Below are 24,745 nucleotides of genomic sequence, written 5' to 3' on the forward strand. Positions count from 1 at the left end.
TTCATTGTGTGGGATGAGAAAAAATTCATTTTCTGGTCAATTATTTTATATTTTTTACTCTTATTAGACTATTTTTTTCGAGCTTGGAATTTGAGAGAAAATCAGCTCCGTATACTTTTATTAAAATACATTATTTTTTTAGCAGTCAACCTCGTCTGTTTCAGTTCTCGTTCTTACACTTTTTGGCTGAAACTACATCATAATAATTGAATGAATATTAATTTGTTATATTAATACCAATCGTTAAACACTAAAATAGAAATCACAGGAAGGTTTTTACTTTCGATTCCTTTATTTACTTACAATCTATTTTTGTTATCAAAGAGCTGTTTCGTATGGTTTGGTTTGTGTATTTTTATGGGATTTAATCGAAAGTTTGGACGGATTTAGTTCAGAAGCCATCTCTCGAAAAGCGTTTCGATAGTTTGAACTCTGAAAAGCATATACAATAGGGTTTGTAGCACACGGAATATATAATAAAAGAAAAGATATTTCACTAAGCAAGGGAATAGAATATACAAGTTTTAGGAACTGAACGACTGCAAATATTCCATAACAGAGAGAAAAAATAATCGTCAAAGCGACTAGAGTGCAAATAACCTTTCGCTTCGACTTGTAATCAACTCTTTTATCCGAATCATGAAGGTTTCTTTTCTGCCTTCTGTTTAACTCCCTGATAATGCTAAAGTAACAATAACAGATAACTGAAAGTGGGATGCAAAATAAACAGATAAATAAAAACAGGTAGTATACGAGAAATTGTTTTGCTGTCCAATCTAGCTCGCATATATAATCCTCCGTGTTGTAATAAGAGAATATAAAAACTGGAAGTGAGCAGATCAGAGCTACAATCCATATTGGAATGATGACAAATATGATGTTGTTTTTCCTTAGACGACGTTGACGATTGAAGGGTTTGACCAGAGCATGATATCTCTCTAAAGAAATCAATGTCATAAGTAATATAGACACAGTCAATGTGATTACCACTAAACTACCAATCGATAAAAACCGGCATAAATACGAGCCTAGGACCCCTTTTGGGTGGCTTTCAAGTCGTGAAAGAACTTCAATGGGCACACTCCATAGTAGAGTCAATAAATCAGCCAAACTTAGATTCGCGAGGAGTATATTCGTGGTTGACTGCATTGAGCGTTTATTCTTGACTACACTGATAACCAACGTGTTTCCTATTACTCCTATTGTGGTTATTAGACCATAAAGTACCGGATATAAGATATTCATCATCACAGAAAGTCTTTCTTCCACTCCCTTTGTAGAAGAGAGGTTTCCAATCGACGTCACGTTTCTACCCATCAAAGAAACTGAGAAGCTTTTGGACTCAATGTCTTGGAAAATCCTGCAAAAAGTCTCAGCTCTTGTGAAGTAAATCTGGACGACTAAACTGCTAGAGGATTTGTCTTCTGTCTTTGGTTGGTTTGTTTTTCGAGAAAGCTTGTCAGCGGCTTATGTCCAGCGTTGTTTGGCTTGTTCTTATGGCGAAATTGAAAGAGAGTCAGCTAAAGGATAATGTAGTATGCCAGCGAACTCAGTTGGCCAACTTAATTTTTTTTTAAAAATCTTAATTTTTGTGATAGTTATGTCGCATTATCTCATCTTTCTTTCTTTTTTCTTAGCTTCTGGTTACTAAATAAATACTAAAAAATCTGCCACTCAATCATGCTTGCAGTACGCTGCTCTCGACCAATCACATCTCAGAAAAAAATCCCTCTCTCAACATTTGCTCATTCATATTTAGCGCGTTCAATAAAAAGAAAGTATTAAGTCTAACCCCTGGAAACCACCTGCTGAAATACTTTTTCGTGATATCCAATATCAAAATTTATAACTCTGCATTATTTATATAAAACGTTTGTGTTTAATCGAACATTATTTACATATACTGAAAGCCTTAAGATCAGTACAAACACCATACGGAATAGGATGAATTGAAAATGCATAAAAAATATTCCCCATTGATGCACCCAAAGTAGCATTCTGTCATTTTCAAACGTTTGCATCGTTACATAGATAGAGTCGTAATCCCTCTTAATGCAAAAAGATCGTCCGTTTTATTCACGAACCATTGAAGAGGAAAGACCGACTTATAACATTAAGTTCGTAGTGTTTGTTAGTTAAGTAAAAGATATGGTGTCAGATGTAAGGGCCGCGCGGCAAAGTATAATGACTAACTATGTCATTTACTAGAAATCCATTTTTCTTCTTTATCATCATCTGATTTATTGATAATCCAATAGGTTGTCAAGGAAACGGAAGGAGAGGCGCGTAATGCGTTCTGGAAAGTAAATAGTGAAATGCCTCCAACGACGATTTCATGGTTCTCATTCCACTTATAGTTCGCAAAGATTACTAATTTACTAATTTTTTTTTTTTTTTTAATATTTCAAGTAATAACCTGCTATTGTTTTAGCTTTTTAAACATCTTTACAGCTACCCTGACACATAAATGGTTCCCTATGACTTTAATGGCTTCCCTGCACTTTGATGGTTCCCCAAAAATGTGATAATGGCTTCCCAGCACTTCGAGGGCTTGCCAATTTGACAGCACATTAATGGCTTTAATTTCGAACTCTTTGATGCCTTCAAGCACGATGGTTTCAACACCTTGATAATTTCTTCGCACTTTGATTGCTTTCCAATACATTGATGCCTTTCCTATGACTTCTATGGCTTCCTCGAGATATGTTACAGCTAATGGCTTCCCATCACTTTAAAGGCTTTCCCAACACTTTGATTGCTTCCCAACACCGAGACATTCTAAGGGAAAACAATTTTGTAAGTGTGCGTGCCTGCTATGGGTATTCGTCAGTTGGATTAGTGATTTTTAGACATTCAGGTGTACATAATATACATGTTGAGTACTGGAGATTTAAATCTTTCGTGATATGTAAATAATTGCCACTTGACAAATTGCTATAAGGTACAATAAACCGAAAGACCATCTGTTCAAAAAAATCAAACTAAGACCGAAAGGAAATATGATATTCAAACTAAAATAGGGAAAGCATCAGCGGGTAGCGATTGAAAAACAGGAGGGAAGAAAGAAAGCCGAAAGAAAACCAACTCGCATGATAATAATATTATTTTATCTATTTATTAATTAATACAGAATGATTATTGCTACCTTTCAGGCTATAGAAACAAAGTATACGACGTTTTCTTATTAAATTAAATCCTACAATTTTTTTTTTCAGAGTTGAGTTGCATCGAATTAAAAGCCGGAATATACATACGACTGGACAACTAATATATGACAAATGATGTTTGATTGGAAAACAGTGATCTTTTGCGCTGGCGGGCTGGTTGAAAAGTTCAAAGGACGTCATTAATGTCATACCGTGCACGAGCAATGTGCCATGTTGTTATTAGAGGGATTGGCATGTTAAATTATTTCCATGTTTTTCGGCGTCTACATCGCATCATTAAAGTTTTAGTTCGCTTTAAGTGTTGCTATGGCGATAAAACAGAAACACCGATTGCTATAGTGATCTATAGATCTATTGAACCATCACTGATATCTAAAACGTTGGCCATAGTGATAAGAATAGGAAAAGCGGAAATAAACTCGAGAATCATGCACTTACTACTACTGCGCATGCTCAAAAGTTCTCCTTGTTGTACAGGAATTTTACTCCAGAGGTGATGTCGCTGTGTGAGTTGGCCATCTTGTGTAGGGTATGGGACAAGCCAGCAGGACCACAGAAAAATACACCCACATTTGTTCTAGGATAAATGAAAAATCTTATTTCAATTTCACCATCACCATTATCACCATCACCATTATCACCATCACCATTATCACCATCACCATTATCACCATCACCATTATCACCATCACCATTATCACCATCACCATTATCACCATCACCATTATCACCATCACCATTATCACCATCACCATTATCACCATCACCATTATCACCATCACCATTATCACCATCACCATTATCACCATCACCATTACCACCATCACCATTATCACCACTATCATCATCATCAACAACACCACCATCATTATAATCATCATCATCATCGTCTTCGTTGTCGTCGTCGTCGTCGTCGTCGTCGTCATCATCACCATCATTATCATCAACGCCGCCGCCACAACCGCCACCATAATCAATATTATTCTTATCATCATGGAAGCCAACATGCAGTCCCTCCTTTTTTCCTCTCTCCGAAGCAACTAGATCCAGTAGTCTTCATGGTAGGTAAGGCTATGAATATGGCCTCGCCAAATATGTCGTCCTATAGGAATCTCGAGCTATGAATATTTGTCAATGAAATGACAGTCTTATGAGTACATACTTTGGGTGTTTGTTGGCAACGCCTTCAAATATCTTGTTCCATTCTGGTCGACCATACCGTGTCTTTTGTTTGAGATGAGTAATTGGGTCCACAGCCTCGTCTTCACGAAGATAAAGATCACGTGCCTATAAAAAGTATCAAGAAATTATGGGATAGCACAGGGGTCTTTTCACGAATAGATTGATTAAAACATGAATTACGAGCAACAATGCGTTATGGGAAAGCACACGGAACTTACGACCAGATTAATTTAGAAATTTACCATATCATGCTTTACGACAAGAAATGCAACAAAGAATTATGGGATAGTACAGGGGTCTTTGACGACCAGACTAATAGCAATATTTACCATGTTGGGTCCCCATCCTCTGGTCAGGAAGATATTGTACTCCAGAAAATCTGCATTGTTGCATTCGTTCATCTGGAGATCGAAAGAAATATGACGCCTTAGATTTCTAAGTAAAAGTTTCTACCTTGAAATCATTCTCTGGATCGGCCACTAATTATATCAATTATGCTAAATGAATTTATTACATATTTAGGGTCAATAAAAGTTTGATAAAGTCGTGAATAAAAACCATATCAGTAAAGTGATACGATATCATTTCACGGTAAACTGGAAGCTGTAAATTTTGTCATTTTTATCGACCCTAAATGTGTATAATAAACAAATTACTACAAGTCTAAAGCCTGATATCTCATGTATTCACTTGTCACTTACTCGCTCGCAGACTCGCTCATTCGCGATATGATTTGGAAACTCGTGAATAAAAACAATATCAAACTCTTTTACATGTAATAATCTCTACAGGCAAATTTTCTCATTTTTTGCAATTCACTGTTTTTATATCCTCGACGTAGCAAATACCTACATGTATTTAACTAACTCTCTCTCTCTCTCTCTCTTAAATCACTGACTTTAATTTCTTATCCTTGAGATAGAGGGTCACTTAGCATAAATACAATGCACTCGGAAACTAATGGCATCCGTACAAAGAAACTGAGAAGTCAAAACGAAATGCCAAAAGTATAGCATTATTAGTTGGCCAAGCCTACACTTATAGGGCCCCTGTTGCATGAATACAGCGTGTCATTCACACTGAAATAAATGTTATTATTTCGAGTAAAGAAACACAAGACAGTAGTACCTGGTCTTCTAGACTTTTGAGCAGATCAGTAAACCATTCAAAGGCGTTAGTATCGGGACAAATCCAGAAGAAATACACTTTCTTGACAAAAAGATCCGGGTCTTCCTTGTTATGACGATACCTGGGATAAAATTTGTGATTTAATGAGATTTTTTTGCGTGTAGGAGCAAAAAATAGGAAGAAGTGGAGAAGATATAGGAGGCGAGGGGAAAAAGAAGGAGAAAGAGAAGGAAAAGGAAAAGGGGGGAAGGAGGAGGAGGAGGAGGAGGAGGAGGAGGATGGAAAAACAGGAGGAGGGAGGTGGGAGGGAGGTAGGGAGGATGAGGAGGAGTATAAAATGGTAGTATATAGGAGCTATCGTACCATATCGTTGACTTACCATATAGACTTAAGAACAGAAGCAAATGGTGTTACTCCGATCCCAGCACCGATCAACATGCACACTGAATATTTGAATACATCCTAAAAAATTATAGATGAGAGATGAGCTTAACAAGCTTTTTATTATTATAAAAAGTTTTTATTTATAAACTAATGGCTTAATAGATTAATAAACGATATTTTCACATGTGAAAATAACATGTTATTTTCACATGTGAAAATATCAGTTTTTCGAAGGAGAAATATAGGCATTTTATGGACAATTATATGATAAAACATGATTACTTACTGTGCTGGCTGTCCCAAATGGACCATCTAGGGCAAGCCTGAAACAAACAGATAAACAAAATATTTTGTAAAGGTAACTTGTAAAGGTAAATAACAATCTACATTGAAATGAATTATTTCTCCTCAATCTTTTAACAGAAATGAACAAAAATGTTTGTAGCCAACAACGTATGAAGAATGCATGATGTAAAGGATGTACAAGCTGGAGAGTGTTTTCAGAAAGATGTCGTCAAACGCAGCAAGCTTTCCGATATTAAAAAAAATTATTAGACTTTGGATGTTGTAACACATCGTGTGAAAATCACAACATAGCTAGGCTCGCAACTAGAACTAACAAACAACTCTACTCATGCATATGACACCAGCCCTTGAAATCGAACCCAGGTCGCACTGATTGGTGAGAGGCCTGGCGCATTAGCTGCGTACACCATCCGTGTTTCTCGTAACTATGGACGCTGCACTGCGCCTCTTATCATTCAGTTACAATTCAAATGGTTACGACTGGCCGAAATGCTTGGGTTTATATGCAGTAGTTTTTAAAAATTCCTCAACACTGTCGCGCACCATGTTGAATAAAAGGTTTACCTCGGCATTTCTCTGACGTGCCTCAACTCTTTACCTTCGTAGCCACATAACTTGGCAAGTGCATCTGAACACAACATAATTAAATAAGTTACAATGATTTGATAATTTACATAAAATAATTTACATAGAATAATATAGAAAAGAAGCGAAGGATTTGTAGCTTACTAGTCCAGTCTCCCACCAGGCGAATATGAACGGAAAAACTATCTTCCTCCGGGGCCTGGAGATGAAAATATTTCAAAGCTGGTAAAACGGACATTGGTAAATGGGTGATACGAAAGAACGAACAAACGAGCGAGCAAACGAATATATATGGCATGTAGAGATATCTCACCGATGTCAAAGTAAATGGATGCCATTCCAGTCTAGATATTGCTGGACACTGAAGAAATATGTACTGGAAAGGACACAAAAAAACAAATCAATAAGTATTTAATGGTAATCAAATGGTTTCAAGTGCAATTGGAAATAATTCTGAACGAATGGGTTTTTCAAAGAGCTGCAAAATATCACGAGCCCGATAGTAAGGCGAGTGCTAGTTGAGCTCTTGAAAACCACAAGAGTAGAAATTAATTCCAAATTAAACTAGAAACCATATGATAAATATAAATAATATGCATAAAAAATTTAAATTTAAAAACATGTTTTAATTTGCACTACAGTGCAAATTAATCTCTTCTGCGGTGTATTGATTAACAGCACTGCTGTAAGCCAATCAGAATCGAGTAAATTTTTCATGTATATAAATACACCAGTTACAGTTAGTATTGCACTTGTTGCTCAACAGACATACCTGTCCTGCTTCTTGGGTGAACCCTTTCTTTTGCATTTTAATCTCAATTACATTGGAAGGGTGTTTAACGACCTAAGAATTAATTATCGAAAATTAACGCTACGTAAGTGAAGCGCGGTGAGCAAGGAAGCAAGGAAGCAAGGAAGCAAGGAAGCAAGGAAGCAAGGAAGCAAGGAAGCAAGGAAGCAAGGAACCAAGGAACCAAGGAACCAAGGAACCAAGGAACCAAGGAACCAAGGAACCAAGGAACCAAGGAACCAAGGAACCAAGGAAGAACCCGAGAAGTTGTAAAAAGTAAGTTTCCCTTATTATTACCATCAAAAAAATACCTTACTCTGATAATTTTTTTGTTTTTAATAAGTCGTACCTCCATGACACGAATAGGCTGTTTTGAGCGATAAAAACGTATGGACCTCTCGATCAGGTATAGGAACATTGGTCCAATTACCCAACGCCAAGTCTGTGAACAAGAGCTAGTTAATTAAGTCTTCAGTAACAAACTATACTACAATAAATTATAATTAAAGCGTTTGAATGTACACAAAAGGCGCTACAGAGGCTTTGCACCATCATGTGATGGCAGCCATGACAGGAGGCACAACAGTAGTTGTTGTTTCCCCCTGGAAAACTGAGCTCTTTCTCTTGTAAATCGGATTAGACCTGATTCAATTGTTCCTGCCCCCTGTCATGGCTGCCATCACGTGATGGTGCAAAGCCTCTCTATATATTTCAGTAGGTAGATTTTTTAAATCTCAATTCAATCAGTACAAATGATAAGCCAATCAGAACTCGTTATTCCCCGACCAATCAAATACTAGATACGCACCAGCTAATGATGTATACACATACTCACGTTCATTCCAAAGGTTACAAACTTAGGAGGCTCAAGGCAGGGTTCCTGACGGTACCATAAGGTAAGATTCTTGCCACAGATGTCTGGATCGTGTTTGTCTACATTAGACTGGTATCTTATCACACCTCTGATAATAATTATTAAATGATTATTATTGATTATTCATAAAACGCAACTAAACTGCGGGTAGAGGTTGTTTTTCTTCCCCTTCATAGGGCTGGGCGGCAGGTTGGGATCTTTCCCGACCTAAAACGTGAACAGAAGGCAGAAAACGGACGTCCTCTACAAGCAGAGTAAAACGCAACTGGAACTGGGGGAACAGGAAAGTCGATATTATGGCTGTCTTTCTCTTATTGGATAACGATTGCGGCAACCATGCAACAAAATTGCAATACAAGATTTTGGTATACGCGAAACAGGTATTACCTAGTCTAACACCGCCTTTGCAGTGAAGTTATCTCCGCGATGGTAATTAAGGTATCAGTCAATACTTACTGTACACCATGAAGAACGAGCCCAATGTAGAATAATACAAAACAATGGTGATTGTACCAGAAAACTTCGAAGTATGAACGCCTGCAAAAGAAAACTACAGTTAGATTATAGCAAGCCAGCAATAAAGAAAGCAACGAAGCAACGAAGCAACGAAGCAACGAAGCAGAGACTGAGGCTATTGAAATCATTGTTTCTATTTTTTTACCTTATTAGTTCAGTGGAAGATGAGATCTGAAAAAAAAAAGGATCATGAAAATGATAAAAATGGAGGAAGATGTAGTTAAATAAAATTGAATAAAAATCTATATTTACCATGAGTATCAGAGCCAAAGTTATGACAGCACCAGTCACACCAGAAGCTGAAAAGAAAATGATAGTCTCGATCTCTTGAGTATGTAAGAACTTATTTGCAAAAAAATGAATAGAAATTATATACCCTTTGATTGACTATATAATGTACATACCAAGTGTAAATAAAACTGCTATGGGGTCCTAAAAATGAGAAAGTAATAATGAGAAAAGCTCTAGGATAATTTCTTTAAATGTAATTTATTTATTGTTTGCATGTCTTGTTCTCTCCCCTAATACAAAGGGCTCCCAAAGATCCGTCATTTTCTTACAGCGTTTGGATCTCTAATTGGGTTGATGTAAGTCTCGTTTCCAATGTCCTCTAGCTGAGAAAGCTTGCTGTATATTCCGCCTTTGTTCCACGCTAATATGAGAAACTCGACATTGAAGATGTGTGCCACACAGTGAATGACTGAGAATAGAAAAATGAAACTTTATTTAAAAGGGGGACAGGCTAGGGGGACAGGCTAGGGGAACAGGCTAGGGGGATAGGCTAGGGTCACAGGCTAGGGGGACAGGCTAGGGGGACAGGCTAGGGGGACAGGCTAGGGGGACAGGCTAGGGGGACAGGCTAGGGGGACAGGCTAGGGGAACAGGCTAGGGGGACAGGCTAGGGGGACAGGCTAGGGGGACAGGCTAGGGGGACAGGCCAGGGGGACAGGTGGACAGGCTAGGGGGACAGGCTAGAGGGACAGGCTAGGGGGACAGGGGGACAGGGGGACAGGGGGACAGGGGGACCTCACCTGTTTGTAGACAGATCATATATGCGATGTACTTGTGAAAAGTAACGTTCTTATCCAGCAAACGAAGGAAGCTCCTGCTGCACTGTTAACCAAAACATCAGCATTATAAGTTTTCTCTCGCGTGATGTGGAAAAATAGGATTCGATTCTATTTCCTTTACACAAGTTGACTTACAATCATAGACCTCTACTTGGGAGCAATATTTTCCCAATTCAGAACGTTTTGTTTAACGGTTGCACATGACAAGACACCTTAAAGTGCCTATGGCACCTAACTCATAATCTTCAGCATTGATTCTAAATAAGGTGAATGGTTCAAAGATTTTTTCGATGCGTGATCCCCAACTAAATATTGCCTTACTCACCTTACACGTGCCTCGGATGAAGGACAGTAGATTCCTACACATGGTTAGTAGAATCAACATACAGTTGAAGTTTAGTACAGCAGCAGGTGCACGTGCCAATGCCAGGCCAAACTGTGGAGTATAAATGAGTAATACATATGATTCAAGTTAGCATTACATGCAGTGCATTATTGGACTGTTTTAGAAGAAGAGCAAATGATAACGCCACCTTGGAAATATGTCCTCCAAAAAGTCCAACGATGCGCTGCAATGCCAACTCGACCCAGTTTTGTCCTCTACGATGCGCATGAATATATAATGAGATATGAAGTACTTGAACAGCGGTTTATCCACGTATACTGCAGGCGTCGCGCACCTCATCACGCCTGGAGGTGGCTGGATGGTGGAAGGGGTAGGGTTAGCCTATACCCAACATCTCTCGAAGAGAAATCCTGGATTTGTCCACCAAATATCTCCAAAACGAAAATTAACTCATAGAAATTAATATAAATTTTGTATGCTAAATAAATTACTAATACGGACACCCAGTATCGAGCCTTCCAAGTCTTTACCTTAACAAGTTTGTTGAGGTAGACATTCTCTTTCGTAGTGGACAGCTTGTAATACGTATCTACAAACAGGTAGATATTTATGGCCATCCAGATGATCTGAAACAAGAATGGAACCGCTTGTAACGAAACATCCAGCTGATTTGGGGAAAAACGTTAACCAATCAGAGTCGAGAAAATTTGCAAAACCGGGGTGTCACTTTTCCTCTTGAAATTACGGAAATGAAAATAATAACGTTGCTAATACGCCCTTGATAACAGTGACACAATAATTAACGAGTGTTTCATATTTTTATTCGAATGGTGGTCATGTTTTTATTTTTCGCTAATCAATTCAACACGACACCTCAGTTTCAGTTCGCAGTAACGCCACAGGGGCGAGTCCAGGATTTTTTTAAAGGGGAGTTTGTAGCATTGATTGAGGTACTTGTTTGGCGGGAAAGTAGCACAGGGTTCCCAAACGGAAGTAGGTCTTATGATAATGATTATTTGCTGCAGGCGACTATGTTTGTTTCAGGTCCCACACACGGCGTATAGAAAAAAAAGCGAGCGAAATGTTTTCGGCACCCCTGTTTTAATAAAACTCGCGATGCTATTGGTGTTGTCATGAAAAAGTAATAATATATAATAAATCACGATGGCTCTCATAGGGGGGGTTGCAACCCCCAAAACCCACCCCTAGATCCGCCACTGCACCATTTCTAAGTCAGTATTTCAGATCAGCTGGATATGCTCTTGATCGAAGCTACATCATACCTGATCTGAGAAATTCTCTCGCATTGCCGATTTTTAACAATTGATAACATAGAAGGATGGGGAGTTCGCCATCACTTGCCAAAGCCTACCTCTCTTTGTTCCTTACTCCACTCCCCAGTTCCATACCAGTAGTAATTTGTCTAACTCTCTATTTTCATTTTAGTCGGATTCGTAAAGGACAATTATAACCTCCTTGTCTTTCAACTACGTGTATCTATACTTTGTGCGAATAAATAGAATATAACATTATCATGATCATATATAAAGAGTCAGCCTTACGTCACGAAACAAACATCCTGCCCGACGTAACGCAATGCGTCACGTTGTCAAAAAATATTTTTTCCAGTTGAATATAAATGTCGATGCAATTTACTGCATAATATAATATGAGGCTAAAATGAACCCTATGGTACAGGATATGTACTTCACTTTGTTACTCGTTGCTTTTTGTATTCATTGACAAAATATTCGAGCATTGGAATTAGTTTCGAACAAACAAAGAAAACGAAGGACCGTGACCTTATCCTGTTTTGGAACCTCATGCAAATGAACACAATTGACATCTAAATATCATCCCCGGTAAAGTATAGAGTCCTTAGATTAGTAATATTGCAGCATTTTAAAATTAAGCAACTTCATGCTTGATGGGCTTCCCTCGAATAAACTTATTCTATTCTATAACTTAATTTCGTCCATATTATCGTAATTAATCTGATTAATTTTCTGGCTGTAGAAAACGCTCATTGCTTAGCAATTCTTTGTTTAAAAAATCAAAATAGGTTTGCTTATCATACTTTAAAATGTTTTTATTTCTGAATCCTGAATCACTTAATAAAAGTAAAGTATAAAAGACTTGTTGTAGGAAAATATCTCAAATGAATATCTTGTTAAGTGTTTGTTTAAAGATGAAATTCACAAGGCAATACGGTACTTACGAGAACCACATCTTTAAGGACGTCGTTTGATATCCTAGCCATGAATAACAGCACAAAATACTAATATACTTAAACTTGGTCAGTTCAGTCTTCGTTTGAAAGGATGCCAGAGTGTGCTGAAGCACAAGCACAGCCAGGAATCTCAAGTCAAATAAGCGGTTAAACTTTAATTTCAGCTGATTGTTTTGTTTATAGCCTATAGAGTGTTATTCATTAACAGCATTCCAGAATTGGAGCGATTAACAATGGTTATAATAAAGACAATAGGATTCAGTCTTTTTCATGGTAAAAATAATTACATAGAACGTAATTGTTTTCGAAACAGGCTACTTAATAAGGAAAGCTGTTTCTCGCTTGAAGGCAAGTCAAGTTGAAAATACCGCTTAATGACCTTGACTAGCTTGGACTCATTTAGCCTCGTTTGAAGAGAAAACTATTTGAAAATGTCACCTATCTTGTAAAGGACACCTTGAACAATATACTGTATTGCAGGTTTTCAATCATCCCCAAGAGAATGACACGGCGGCCATGTTGGTTGATGCAACAAAATTCATTCAAGATGGCGGCTGTTAAAACCATCAACACCAATTTTTCGAAACATGGTATGTGAAAGGACCTGAAAGCTGATTCATAAACGAGTCTAAACCTGTGTAAATGTTCTGTGTTCGTCACTAGGGACCGGGGGAGGGCTTTGGCTTCGAAGGGGAAGGTCATCGGTAATAGTTTGAGCTACACTGATGTATTTTAAACGAGTCAAACCTTATTTTGACGAAAGCTGTTTCCTTGCAGGGCCTTATAGACACTTCCGGTGAGGCAAGCGAGGCAGTTGCCTTGGTAAATGTTACAAATTCCCCTCAAAACCCAGGAAATCGTGTTTCCGATAGTCTCAATTGCAAAATATTCCGGGGGTGAAAGTCCCCACCCCCCACCCCCACCCCCTGGCTTAATAGACCCCTCGCACTGAGTCCCGAGAGGATTTGTTCTGGGGGACAAAATAATGGGATTTTTGAATTTTCGCATAAGAAAAGACGGCCTATTGTTTTGTCTCCGAGAACAACTCTTCTAGGAAATCAGGTCTATAGGAGCGTCATATAGTTTTGAGTGCGTTAAAGGGGAGAGGGCTACAACTATTTTTACAGTACAATGTTTACAGCGAATCCCCCATTCTCCCCACAATAATGAAAAAAAAAAAAAACGCACCTTCTGCTATAATAATAATAATATCCTGAAAACCTGCCAAATTAAAGTAATTAAAAAAACCTATTACTTTTGACTTGATTCAGCTGTATGGATCAATAATGTCTTTTTTATAATAACTCCACACCACAAGTATTGAAAGTCGTGCGTCGATTGGTTCTGATTGGCTGCGCGAACGGCCGGTATTTTCTATCTGTGACAGCTCTCGAGTGTACCCAGGGTTAAAGAATTGCTATAAAACAAGAACAGCACATCGCAAAACAAGTTAAAAAATAAATGTATGGAAAAAAGTTAATGTCCTAAAGTAGGAAAACTGAAACTGGACCCTCGGTCTGAAAGCCTATGTCCAAGACCTCGGACACAGTTAACGTTTGTTTCTCTACCGGACATCTTTCCCGGTAAAAAAACATATGTATGTAATACATATAATGTAATATATAAGATATATATTTACGGGAAATATCTGTGAAGGTTTCTAATAAACTAATAATGGCATAGAATATGACATAGGACCTAGAATATTCCAATTCGGATTATCATTCGAGTAAAAAAATATAAAAACAGGTGTTCCAAGATTGACTGTATAATTAACTACTTCAGCCAATAAGGCCGCTTATTTAAGGCACAAAAATTATTAAAAATCGTCTGGCGTCGAACCAAAAGAACATATCAAGAAAAAGTGACAATAAAGCAATCAAATTAAAACATCGAATATTCAGGTTTTGGGATTTATCTGAAAAAAGAAATTTATAGTTCCTGTTAAATATTGTTTGGCACAACTTTAATGACAGAAACTCCTTACTCGTGTTTAGTTTGCAAGATGTCAAGATAAGATTGAGTATAGTAAGAGCCTCCTGCTTTGTAAACTAAATGCCATCAAAATCTAGCTTTGCAGTAATTAAAAATACAATAACCCTACAAGTTGTCGGCCAAGACAGATGCCAAAATATATATTGAGACAGCCGTGTCTTGTTGACCAAAAGGCATTGATAAGTTTTATATGGGAAAACAACATGCGATAAAACCTATAAAATTTCTTCAGGTTAAATGAGTAAAGAGGACGGGAATAACGAAGAATTCAGTGCCCCTTCGACGGAATGGATGGAAGCTGGAAAAAGATAAACGTCAGCTTGAACAAAAACACTGAAAATGGGACATCAACTGATATGCTGGTCATAACAGGCTACCATGTTTTTATTGGGATTGTATTTGTACTAATATCCCTGATAGGAATCATTGGCAATTCCTTGGTGCTTGTCGTCGTCAAAAAGAAGACAGCTATGAGAACGACTACGAATTTTCTTCTTGCAAATCTAGCGACGGCTGACCTTGTGTCGTTGCTTGGGCTTCTCCCAAAGGTATTTCATTCGTTTGTCAATCACAGAGATCCGGATCGAGTTGTTCAGTACATTTGTATGTTTTTGACGGCAGGGAATTTAAGTGTCATTGCTCTTGGTGTGTCAATCATCACTCTTGCTATTCTAGCATTTGAACGTTATATGGCTTTGTTAAAACCAATGAGAGAGAAATGGCGCTTGAATAAGGAGAATGTGAAGTACGCCATCATAGGTTCATGGATGCTGTCGATAGGAATAACATTTCCTTATTTCCTCCGGACCACCTACAGCCAAACCCACAAAGGCTGTGTACACATTTGGGCCAGTCATACTGAACAACTGATCTACCTAACTACCATTTTTATTTTCGTGTTCATTATGCCGTACTTGATGATCATTTTTGGTTATTTCTCGATAATCAAAGGGATCTACTTCAGCAATCAAATATGCCCAATGGATACTGGGAACACTGAAGCTGATGCGCGCTCAAAGAAACGCGTAGTCGAAGTGCTTCTGATTGTGACTTTATCATTTTCCACCTGTGTTGGTACCTTTGCTTTGGTCAATATGCTCAAAGAACTCGGGATCGTAGATGGGAATAGTGTTGTATTTCACTTGGCCAGTGCTCTTCTCTTTGCAAATTCCAGTATCAACCCTATCATCTATGCTTTCCGCAGCTCCAATTATAAAACAGCCTTCAGAGAAATCATAAAAGGAAGTATTTCTGTGCAGGCGTAGAATTATAAGATGATCCCATACAATATTTATCCTATCTAGCTCGTGTACAGTACGATTTCATTTATGATTACCGGTCTTAACCAGAGATTGAGTCGGTCGGGCTGCGTGCACTGCGTGCTGGGCAGAGACTGTTTTACCATACAACTAAATGTAAACCGCTATCTAATTTAGCTAATTATCTTATTTAATTAATAAAAACTGTAATGATAAATTTGCAATTCAACTGTACGAATAATACAAAATAACCCAACCTAATACAGGACGAATTTCTTGATGTCTTAGCAATATATGCTTAAATATCAGTGCATATAAAACAATTAAATTTAGTGGATATACTCGCCTGTCGACATTCTGGAAATCTACCTTTCGAAGTGGCATGTAAAGTGCTTTAGAAAAGCCCGGAAGGGTGTCTCAATTCTTTCAAATGCGCTTCTTATTGAAGAACTAGGGATATTGCATTATTCAAGCTCAAAGTAAGCCCCATTGTAAATAACTGTACATGATTAAACAGCGAATTGGTTAATCATTTCATGTGTAAAATATTTGAGCAGTTACATACAAGAATACTCGTAAATGGGTCAACAGTCCGTATACTTTGTTTAGACGTGTGTTCAATATGATTGATGCAAAGAATCAGGCATCTATGTTTATTCACATTTCCTACCAGTTTCCGCTATAAGCAAAGCAGGAATCTGACCATATTTAGCCGATGAGCCGTTTTTATTTTCTGACGATATAAAGAATCTTATAGTAACACCATTACAGGTAACAGCGTTCTTCCCAAAAATCCCTCTGTGAGCTGGTGGCCCTAGAAGTAACCCTGATAAGGTATACCGAACACCTTTTTTTAGCTTCACAGGACGAGTAAACTTAACGACAAAGGTCCTCTGTGATGAAACTGTTCGGCAATTCCCTTTCTTCCATCCCAGTGTCCTTTCTTGGTTGTCTTTGACTTGAATCGTGACGTCATGACTGCCTGAGCCTGAGTATACCCCCCACAGGCGATATCCAATGAGAGTGACGTCACGACTCACAATTACGTCTACTGCATCGGCTGCACCTGTGTGGAGCCAGCTTCCTCCTGAGGCACCCGAGATCATTCTCCAGCAGTCTGATATATAGGTGACAGAGAGACAGAAAAATGGTCAGTAGAAAAATTTAAATACACCTAATCGGCTAACGTGTTGCTATGTAAGTTACCACCCAATTCAAACCTTCTGGGAATAGTTTTCATTGTTCGTTATATTTTGGTTTCACAGTTGAATTCGTAGAGACAAACGTTTCTATTCCCAGAAGGTTTGAATTGGGTGGTAACGTACATAGCAACACGTTAGCCGATAAGGTCTATCAAATCATGTCACTAAATTTAAAAGGCCAAATAATGTCTATTGCTTTGAAATGGGAACAAATTACACACTCCAACATGTGAAGATATTTATTTCCATTTATTACGAAAATAGTTCAATTGTTATCATTTTCTAATAAGATAGCCAAGATATAACACGCGCTCTGTTAATTACCGTGGACGCGTGCGCGATTGCAAAACTTGATGGAAGCACGCTAATGGGAAATGACCAAAAAAATCACTCCAAGGGGTCCCAACTCCATAAAATATAGAGTTCTACATAAAACGCTTGCATGAGCTTTGTATCATTTTCTAGTAACGAAAGGCGATCGTAAGATATTCGTTTTCTAAAATGCATGTTTAGAATACATACCAGATGAAATAGCAGTTGAGCGGTCCACATACAGACTGGTCAAATGCCTCACGGCCCCAAACTTGTTCATCGCTTCACAAACGTATGTCCCACTGTCCATGGTCTTCAGACCTCGTATGGTTAATGTGCCATTAGAAAATACTGTGCTACCAACAGGGAGGGATCGTAGTGGTCTAGTCCACCTTACCACAGGGTAAGGATTACCGTCCACTGTACACGTCATAGTGACATCACAGGATTGAAATGCGGTTAGCGAAGCCCTTGGTGTCAGTTCGAATACAGGTGGACCTAAAGGAAAGGTACCGATACCGCGAGTGATCACAATTCATTTGAGTATGAACGAGGCACTGATAATTCAGTGAAGTGTACGTTCTATAATGTGATGCGGTAACCAAAAAATAAATTAATTAACTTTATTTAACGAGGGTGCCATAAATTACTGGTAGCCCAGTAGTTTACATTATGGCCCTCCTACAATAAATTAATGAAACTGAAATGAATGAACAAAGAAACATAAAGTGTGTTAAGAATCCCAACTGGCAAGGAGGCAAACCAGTGGGCTATTCACGAGCATGGTCGAGAAACTGAATCTGAACTAATCAGGAATCGGGACCAATACAGTCTCAGCTAGTGGTCACAGCGGGACTCGAACACGGCACCACCGGATTGCGAGACCGACGCTATGACCACTCGACCATGCTGCCTCCCTAAACCTTGCATTAGTGTTGTACGTTTTACCATTAACGACCAATCACTTGGGAAGGGGGGAGGCCCCATTTTATTACACATCATGTTGTGATAGACAACGACTCTGTACACATGTCAAGATGCATCTATTAAGGGCCTATTTTTGCATAAATGGGGGTGTTCCGCTGCTAGGGCTAATTTGTTCGGACTAATTGCTAACTAAACTATATTTTGACAAGGAAAACCCATTCCATTAAACTCATACCCCTTGTATTAAGAAGGAGTTTGTATGTTAATGTACACTTACAAAATGATGATACTCAGCTACACTCATTTCTTACCCTGTACGACGAGCATGACATCCTGATGATCAGTTCCCAAGACATTCTTAGCCACACATGTCAAGTTCCCTGCATCACTGTACTGAACGTGTTTCACTATTACCCTTCCTATCTTTGCAGTATTCCACTGAGAAGGTAGCTCTTTCCCATCTTGTTGCCATGACAACTCGGGTTTTGGGTTGCCTGTGGCAGAGCAAATAAACTCTGCTGATTGGTTAACTTGGACAGTCAGACGAGTAGGTGATACGATGACGTTGGGTGCAGAGATTGACATGCCAGGATCTCCCTTGTCTCCTTTCTCCCCTTTCTCTCCTTTAGGACCTCTTGGACCTTTTGGCCCAGGCAATCCCATCATCCCTCGCTTACCGCGTTGACCGGGTGGGCCCATAGATCCTGGCGGACCTATATTAGACATATACATTATATCAAAAATATTCCTAAGCTTAATGCTGGGATCTACAATGACGTTATTGGTATTAATAATAATTAATAGTATTTACTTTTGGTCCAGTTGGTCCCCTTTTACCTTGTTTGCCCCTCGGGCCCCTTCTCCCTATGGGTCCTCGAGGGCCCCTGGGTCCTTTAGTTCCTGCACAACTCCTAAAGGGACAATGTATTGTATTATTGAGAGACATGATCTGACGAAGTGTTTCTTGACGCACGTCGTCCATGGTAATCTTTGATGTAATTTCGTGGCGTCTGCTTCTCGTATGCTGATTCATGTTTACACTATTTGGACTATGAAGCTGTTGGTCTTTGACTGAAAAGAAATGCAGATATATTTTAAGAGTCTGAGTGTATACATAGATTGTCAACTTTCTCAGATTTTTTGACGCATATGCAATATCTCCGTAAATATAACATGAAAAGCGTAAGTTTGGGTTACCTGTGGTTAAGTATAGTTATCAATTTCAAGGTCATTGATGGCAATGTTTTTGTCAGGACGTATTCTCACATAATATCCAAATTAAAAACACATCAATTAAAATCCAAAATATTTTCATAGGTTCTAATAGTTAATGCTAAACATACAAGAATAAAAGCGTTGGCATCACAAGTACAATAGATGATCTAGATATTCAATTATTGTGAGTTTAGTTTCTTACCAGTGTTGATCAGTTGATGGACCTTGTCTTCAAGCTGTCTTACTCGAGCTTTCTGTTCACGAAACTCATTGAACATAATTTCATTCCTCGCAAACATCACCACACAAAGAACAAGACACACACTCGACAAGAACAACGACTGAGTCGACTGTCGAATACACTTTCCTCCCTTCTTGGTGACATTCGCGTTTTCTATTTGTTGTGTGTCTGCCATTCTGATAAAGACCACGATACACGATGTTTTAAAGTTTTTATCTCGGTTTATATATCCATTGCCATGACGTCACAGAAAGGACAGAAGTCATGGGTAGCTAAGTCTACAGGAATAGTATTGCACTCCACATTATCCTCAGTCGGGTCCGAGGGGAAGTTACTTGGCTGTCTGTGCAGCCTCATCCTTCCTTCCTCCGCTGGACTTGAACTCAAAAAATAGACATTACCAATTTTGAGAATGAAAGAGTTTAATTAATCAGAGTTAAGCCCCTTTTACGCAAATAATATGTTATTCGATTCTTTTCATTTACATTCCCTTCATTTTAAGGATCCGTTATGACTTGCCCTTCAAGATAATCAAAGTTTATGTGACCCCACCCCCCACTATAATTATCCACCAATCGAATCTGCGCGGTTTGTCCTCGGTAGCATTTGACATCCCAGTATTGTGTATCCATGAATTCAGCGCATTTTCCTTTTGCTTGAGCTATAACGTTTCCTCCAATCAAAAGCTCAGCTCGTTGATGTTGCAGAGTGCACCCTCCGCCAATCCGGAATCTGAGTTTGAAGCCCGGTATGATGAAAGGGGGTGACGTCATCGTTCCTGTGGGTTGATCTCCTTGTATTTTCCCACTTGGCTGGGAAGCATCGCGCCGGTCTTCAACCCCTCCTATCCACCAGTTACCTTGAAGGTTTGATGGATCACGTCCCCTGGCGGCGGAGTTATCTCCATATGTTGGTTGGTTCTTAAATACTGTTCCTGTGAGTGTCCATCCAGCCTTCCCACCATCCTCAAAATCAAAGATCGTTTCCCAATTTGATTTCACTTTAAAACAACAACATTAATTGTCACATACAGCCTTGATTGTTTTCACCCAGCGCGGCTTTGGGTCATTTCCAAGAAAATTATTCTTGAATGCTTTCAATTTCTGAAAGATTTTTCTCAACTGTTCCATTCAAATCTATTGCAACTGATTTTAAAGTCAATGAAATCTGTCTTCTCTCGTGTGTTGATCCTGTGGGGACGGGGGAGGGGAGATTCTTGACCTTTCCCTACTATGCTAAAAAGACTAAGAGTACGTACCAGACGAAGTAGAGTGGTACACGTAGAATATGATCAAATGTCTCAAGACCCCAAACTTGTTAATCGCTTCACATACGTATGTCCCACTGTCTCTGGTCTTTAGACCTCGTAAAATTATTGTCCCATTAGAAAGTACTGTGCTACCAACAGGGAGGGATCGTAGTGGTCTAGTCCACCTTACCACAGGGTAAGGATTACCATACGCTGTACACGTCATAGTGACGTCACAGGATTCAAATGCGGTTAACGAAGCTCTTGGTGTCAGCTTAAATACAGGTGGACCTGAGGAAAAGGAATTGAACAAAGAGTTACCAACTGATAGACTATTTGTACAACCGCTAGAGATAATGAAATGCTGTGTTAGTTACTGTTGATCCGTTGTATTGATCTGGTCGTCAAAACAAAAGAATTTCTCGTTCTCATTCATGAATATCTTTCTCAAGCTTTGACCCCCAGGTAGAATTTCTTACCCTGCACGACGAGCATGACATCCTGATGATCAGTTCCCAAGACATTCTTAGCCACACACGTCAAGTTCCCTGCATCACTGTACTGAACGTGTTTCACTATTACCCTTCCTGTCTTCGTAGTATTCCACTGAGAAGGTAGCTCTTTCCCATCTTGTTGCCATGACAACTCGGGTTTTGGGTTGCCTGTGGCAGAGCAAATAAACTCTGCTGATTGGTTAACTTGGACAGTCAGACGAGTAGGCGATACGATGGCGTTGGGTGCAGAGATTGACATGCCAGGATCTCCCTTGTCTCCTTTCTCTCCTTTCTCTCCTTTCTCTCCTTTAGGACCTCTTGGACCTTTTGGCCCAGGCAATCCCATCATCCCTCGCTTACCGTGTTGACCGGGTGGACCCATAGATCCTGGCGGACCTATATTAGACAAAGAAAATCTTAATCTTTGTGCTGGGATCATTAATGACGATATTGATATTAATCGCATTAATAATTATTGACCTTTTGGTCCAGTTCGTCCCCTTTTACCATGGCTGCCTCTTGGGCCCCTTCTCCCCATGGGTCCTGAAGGACCCCTGGATCCTTTAGCTCCTGCACAGCTTCTAAAGGGGCAATATTGTGTATTATTGAGGGACACGATCTGACGAAGTGTTTCTTGACGCACATCATCCAAGGTGATCTTTTTGGTAATTTCCCGGCGTTCTCTGCGCGCTGATGGATATAGGCTTGAATCACGTGACTGGGATGGCTGTCTGCCTGTAGGTAGAAAATTGGCATTAGACTCGTTCATGAACTTAAGTATAACTTCCTGTACTCTTCTATTTAGTAGGGAGGTCAAGGTACGATTGGTTGTTGTACATGCACTGATATAGAAAGTAGAAAAACTGCTATAAATAACTTAAGAACAAAGAAAAATCTCCCCATATCTCTCTCCCCCTGTACACTGGTTGCCAAGATACCGGTTGTATCACTAGCTAGCTGCACGACTCATGCAAGCTTGACAGTGATTGCTGTCACTTATGCCCTGTAATACGCTTTGCCTAGATGCGTCCTTCCTTAATAGGACGTTTGCCTGATGCATGGCGTCATTGACCTCTACTACCAGACTCCCTTGCACACTTTCTCTTGTTCAGTTAATTAGCACCAATTGTCTTATTATTCTCATGAGGAAATACAAATTTAAATAAGAACGAAAATTCGCGAAGCATCTTGGTAGTGGGAGTCAAATGACGCCATCATGCAAACGTCCTATTAAACCTTACTCTAGTCTCCTACGCAGCCGCTATTAGTGTCGTCACGCAACGCTCGCTCCCATAAGCTTACTCAAGATGGAAATAATCCATGCATGTACTTATCTCTATCGACATTTTTCAGTAGCCATCAATTAAAATAAAATTCATATCGTGATTGTGAGTTGAGTTTTCTTACCAGTGTTGATCAGTTGATGGACCTTGTCTTCAAGCTGTCTTACTCGAGCTTCCTGTTCACGAAACTCATTGAACATAATTTCATTCCTCGCGAACATCACCACACAAAGAACAAGACATACACTCGACAAGAATAACGACTGAGTCGACTTCCGTAGAAAACCATTTTTTGTTTGGGTTTGACGTGGTCTGAAGCTTATTGCGCTTTGTTTTGAGTCCATGTTGACACTAACATCAAAGGGACATGTCGTGACGAGGCATTACCTTGTCTTTTCTCGATTTACATTACGTCATAGGGTGCGATAAATCGACTTCAGCAATGTTTAGACTGCGTGCAGTCCCTGTATATTCCTCTTGGTCATTGTTCGCGGTGTTTGAACAGTGACCAAGAGAAATAACAAGAGTAAAAACCTAGCTGTAGAACGATAGTCTTACCCTGAGTGGCACCTATAGCAAATCATTAGTCACAAAATATCTATTGGAGGATGGCCACACAATTATAAAGGGTAAAACATTTGCGATATCCAATGTTATGTTTTCAAAAAAAAAAAAAAAAAAAAAAAGATCAAATTTAAATCAACTTTAACAAAAACGTATTAGGCCTATAGCTAGGGCAAACGTCGAACTTTCCATGCACCGATAATGAGGCGGCATTCTTTGATGTAATTAAGTTCGGTGCATGGAAAGTTCGACGTTTGCCCTAGGCCTTAGTTATGATAATTAAATTATAAACATTGGATAAAAGCTGCGAATTGATTGGCCTAAAAAGCTTTCTGCGATCCAGGATGAAGCTTATTCTCGTTCCCAGATCCTCCTCGGTTGTTGTTCCTCCCCGTCAGAGGCTCTGGGAAAACCTACAAATTATCGCAATTTGATTGGCTTTTAAGAAGAACAATAGATCTACTTTTTGATTGCATTATCGAAGACAAATAGATGTTTTGTTCGCCATTTGTAGATTTCACAAAGCCAAAGGCTTGTCCATGCTTGTCTTTGCTTGTCTTGGAAAGAGTTCGAGCATGCGCCGTGAGGACGTGGTCGCAATATTCCTTGCTTCCGGTTGTAGGGTTTCTCAGAGCCTCTGACGGGGAGGAACGAAAACCGAGGAGGATGATCTGGGAACGGTAATGGGATGAAGCTACAAAATTCAGAATTTAGATTCAAAAATCACGATTTAAAGTTTGGGACATGTTTTATTATTATTATTACGATGTTGATAAGGAAAATAGAAAAATTAATCTAACCACGTGGTTGCTACTAAAATAAACATATGAGAAATATCCAATGCCTAAACGACATTCAAAAGTTTAAGCTTACTGATGTATGTAAGCTTACTGATAACTTTTAATTACTAATTCGTTTAGACAACTGATTATACATATACCAATGAAGTAAATAGAGTTTTGGCTCATGCTTACATATGACCATTTATTATATAGTTGGAATAGTACGCGCGCGCTGATTGGTCGTAAACTGTGCTTTAATAGTGAACGAAACAGAGTGTTGACGCCATCTGCGCGCGCAAAGTGCTGCTATACATCCTGCGACCGTCTTTATTTTTGCCTAAATAAATTCAATACCGAAATATAATTAATAACTATATAATAAAACGAATAAAACAGCTTTTTGCGTGCTCCTTTCATTGATAAAGCACTTAGGAAGCGCCGTAAGCACTCAAGAAGTGTTTTTGCTGTTTTATCTGTTAATTACTGTAGAGACCGCATAATAAGTTATGAATGTGTAGTAAATACTAATTTATAAACAGCTATCATATTTTACAAACGTAATAAATTATATACTGTATATGTGACGTGAGAGGTACACCTCTGTACCATTAAAAGTTCATCATGACTGGCATGTGAGAGCCAGG

General features: G+C 39.0%; 4 protein-coding genes across 6 annotated transcripts; 1 reads left to right on the top strand and 3 right to left on the bottom strand.

The window, feature by feature from the left end:
• Positions 1–273: 273 nt before the first annotated feature.
• LOC116295143 (allatostatin-A receptor-like) lies at positions 274–1,639 on the bottom strand. Its single transcript, XM_031702894.2, has one exon. It carries the CDS (start codon positions 1,315–1,317, stop codon positions 319–321), a length of 999 nt encoding a protein of 332 aa, XP_031558754.2. The 5' UTR covers positions 1,318–1,639; the 3' UTR covers positions 274–318.
• Positions 1,640–1,856: 217 nt separating this feature from the next.
• LOC116295142 (NADPH oxidase 2) lies at positions 1,857–13,184 on the bottom strand. 3 transcript variants are annotated; one of them, XM_031702890.2, is made up of 22 exons: positions 13,035–13,184; positions 10,879–10,974; positions 10,328–10,438; positions 9,964–10,045; positions 9,493–9,632; positions 9,337–9,364; positions 9,185–9,231; positions 9,078–9,103; positions 8,873–8,953; positions 8,378–8,504; positions 7,892–7,984; positions 7,525–7,596; positions 7,066–7,128; positions 6,897–6,951; positions 6,732–6,795; positions 6,148–6,184; positions 5,857–5,939; positions 5,478–5,598; positions 4,679–4,750; positions 4,330–4,454; positions 3,606–3,744; positions 1,857–2,778 (listed from the first exon to the last, which is right to left on the bottom strand). In XM_031702890.2, the coding sequence occupies exons 1-21, from the start codon at positions 13,143–13,145 to the stop codon at positions 3,621–3,623; spliced, it is 1,758 nt and encodes a 585-aa protein (XP_031558750.1). In that variant the 5' UTR covers positions 13,146–13,184; the 3' UTR covers positions 1,857–2,778; positions 3,606–3,620. The 3 variants fall into 3 exon arrangements, with proteins under 3 accessions (XP_031558750.1, XP_031558751.1, XP_031558753.1); XM_031702891.2 differs by having other exon boundaries at positions 12,567–13,184; XM_031702893.2 differs by lacking the exons at positions 10,879–10,974; positions 13,035–13,184 and adding an exon at positions 10,536–10,806.
• Positions 13,185–14,635: 1,451 nt separating this feature from the next.
• LOC116295144 (allatostatin-A receptor-like) lies at positions 14,636–16,364 on the top strand. The gene has a single exon (XM_031702895.2). The coding sequence runs from the start codon at positions 14,861–14,863 to the stop codon at positions 15,836–15,838; it is 978 nt and encodes a 325-aa protein (XP_031558755.1). The 5' UTR covers positions 14,636–14,860; the 3' UTR covers positions 15,839–16,364.
• LOC116295083 (hemicentin-1) lies at positions 16,354–23,345 on the bottom strand. Its single transcript, XM_031702797.2, has 10 exons — positions 22,880–23,345; positions 21,953–22,207; positions 21,458–21,868; positions 20,988–21,269; positions 20,230–20,729; positions 19,691–19,970; positions 19,111–19,344; positions 18,585–18,986; positions 17,557–17,844; positions 16,354–16,949 (listed from the first exon to the last, which is right to left on the bottom strand). The coding sequence occupies exons 1-10, from the start codon at positions 23,097–23,099 to the stop codon at positions 16,486–16,488; spliced, it is 3,336 nt and encodes a 1,111-aa protein (XP_031558657.2). The 5' UTR covers positions 23,100–23,345; the 3' UTR covers positions 16,354–16,485.
• Positions 23,346–24,745: the final 1,400 nt, after the last annotated feature.

The sequence above is a fragment of the Actinia tenebrosa genome, unplaced genomic scaffold (genome assembly GCF_029948245.1).
Source record: "Actinia tenebrosa isolate PJP-AT-01 unplaced genomic scaffold, QUT_ActTen_1.0 PGA_scaffold0__85_contigs__length_37466705, whole genome shotgun sequence".
NCBI lineage: Eukaryota > Metazoa > Cnidaria > Anthozoa > Actiniaria > Actiniidae > Actinia > Actinia tenebrosa.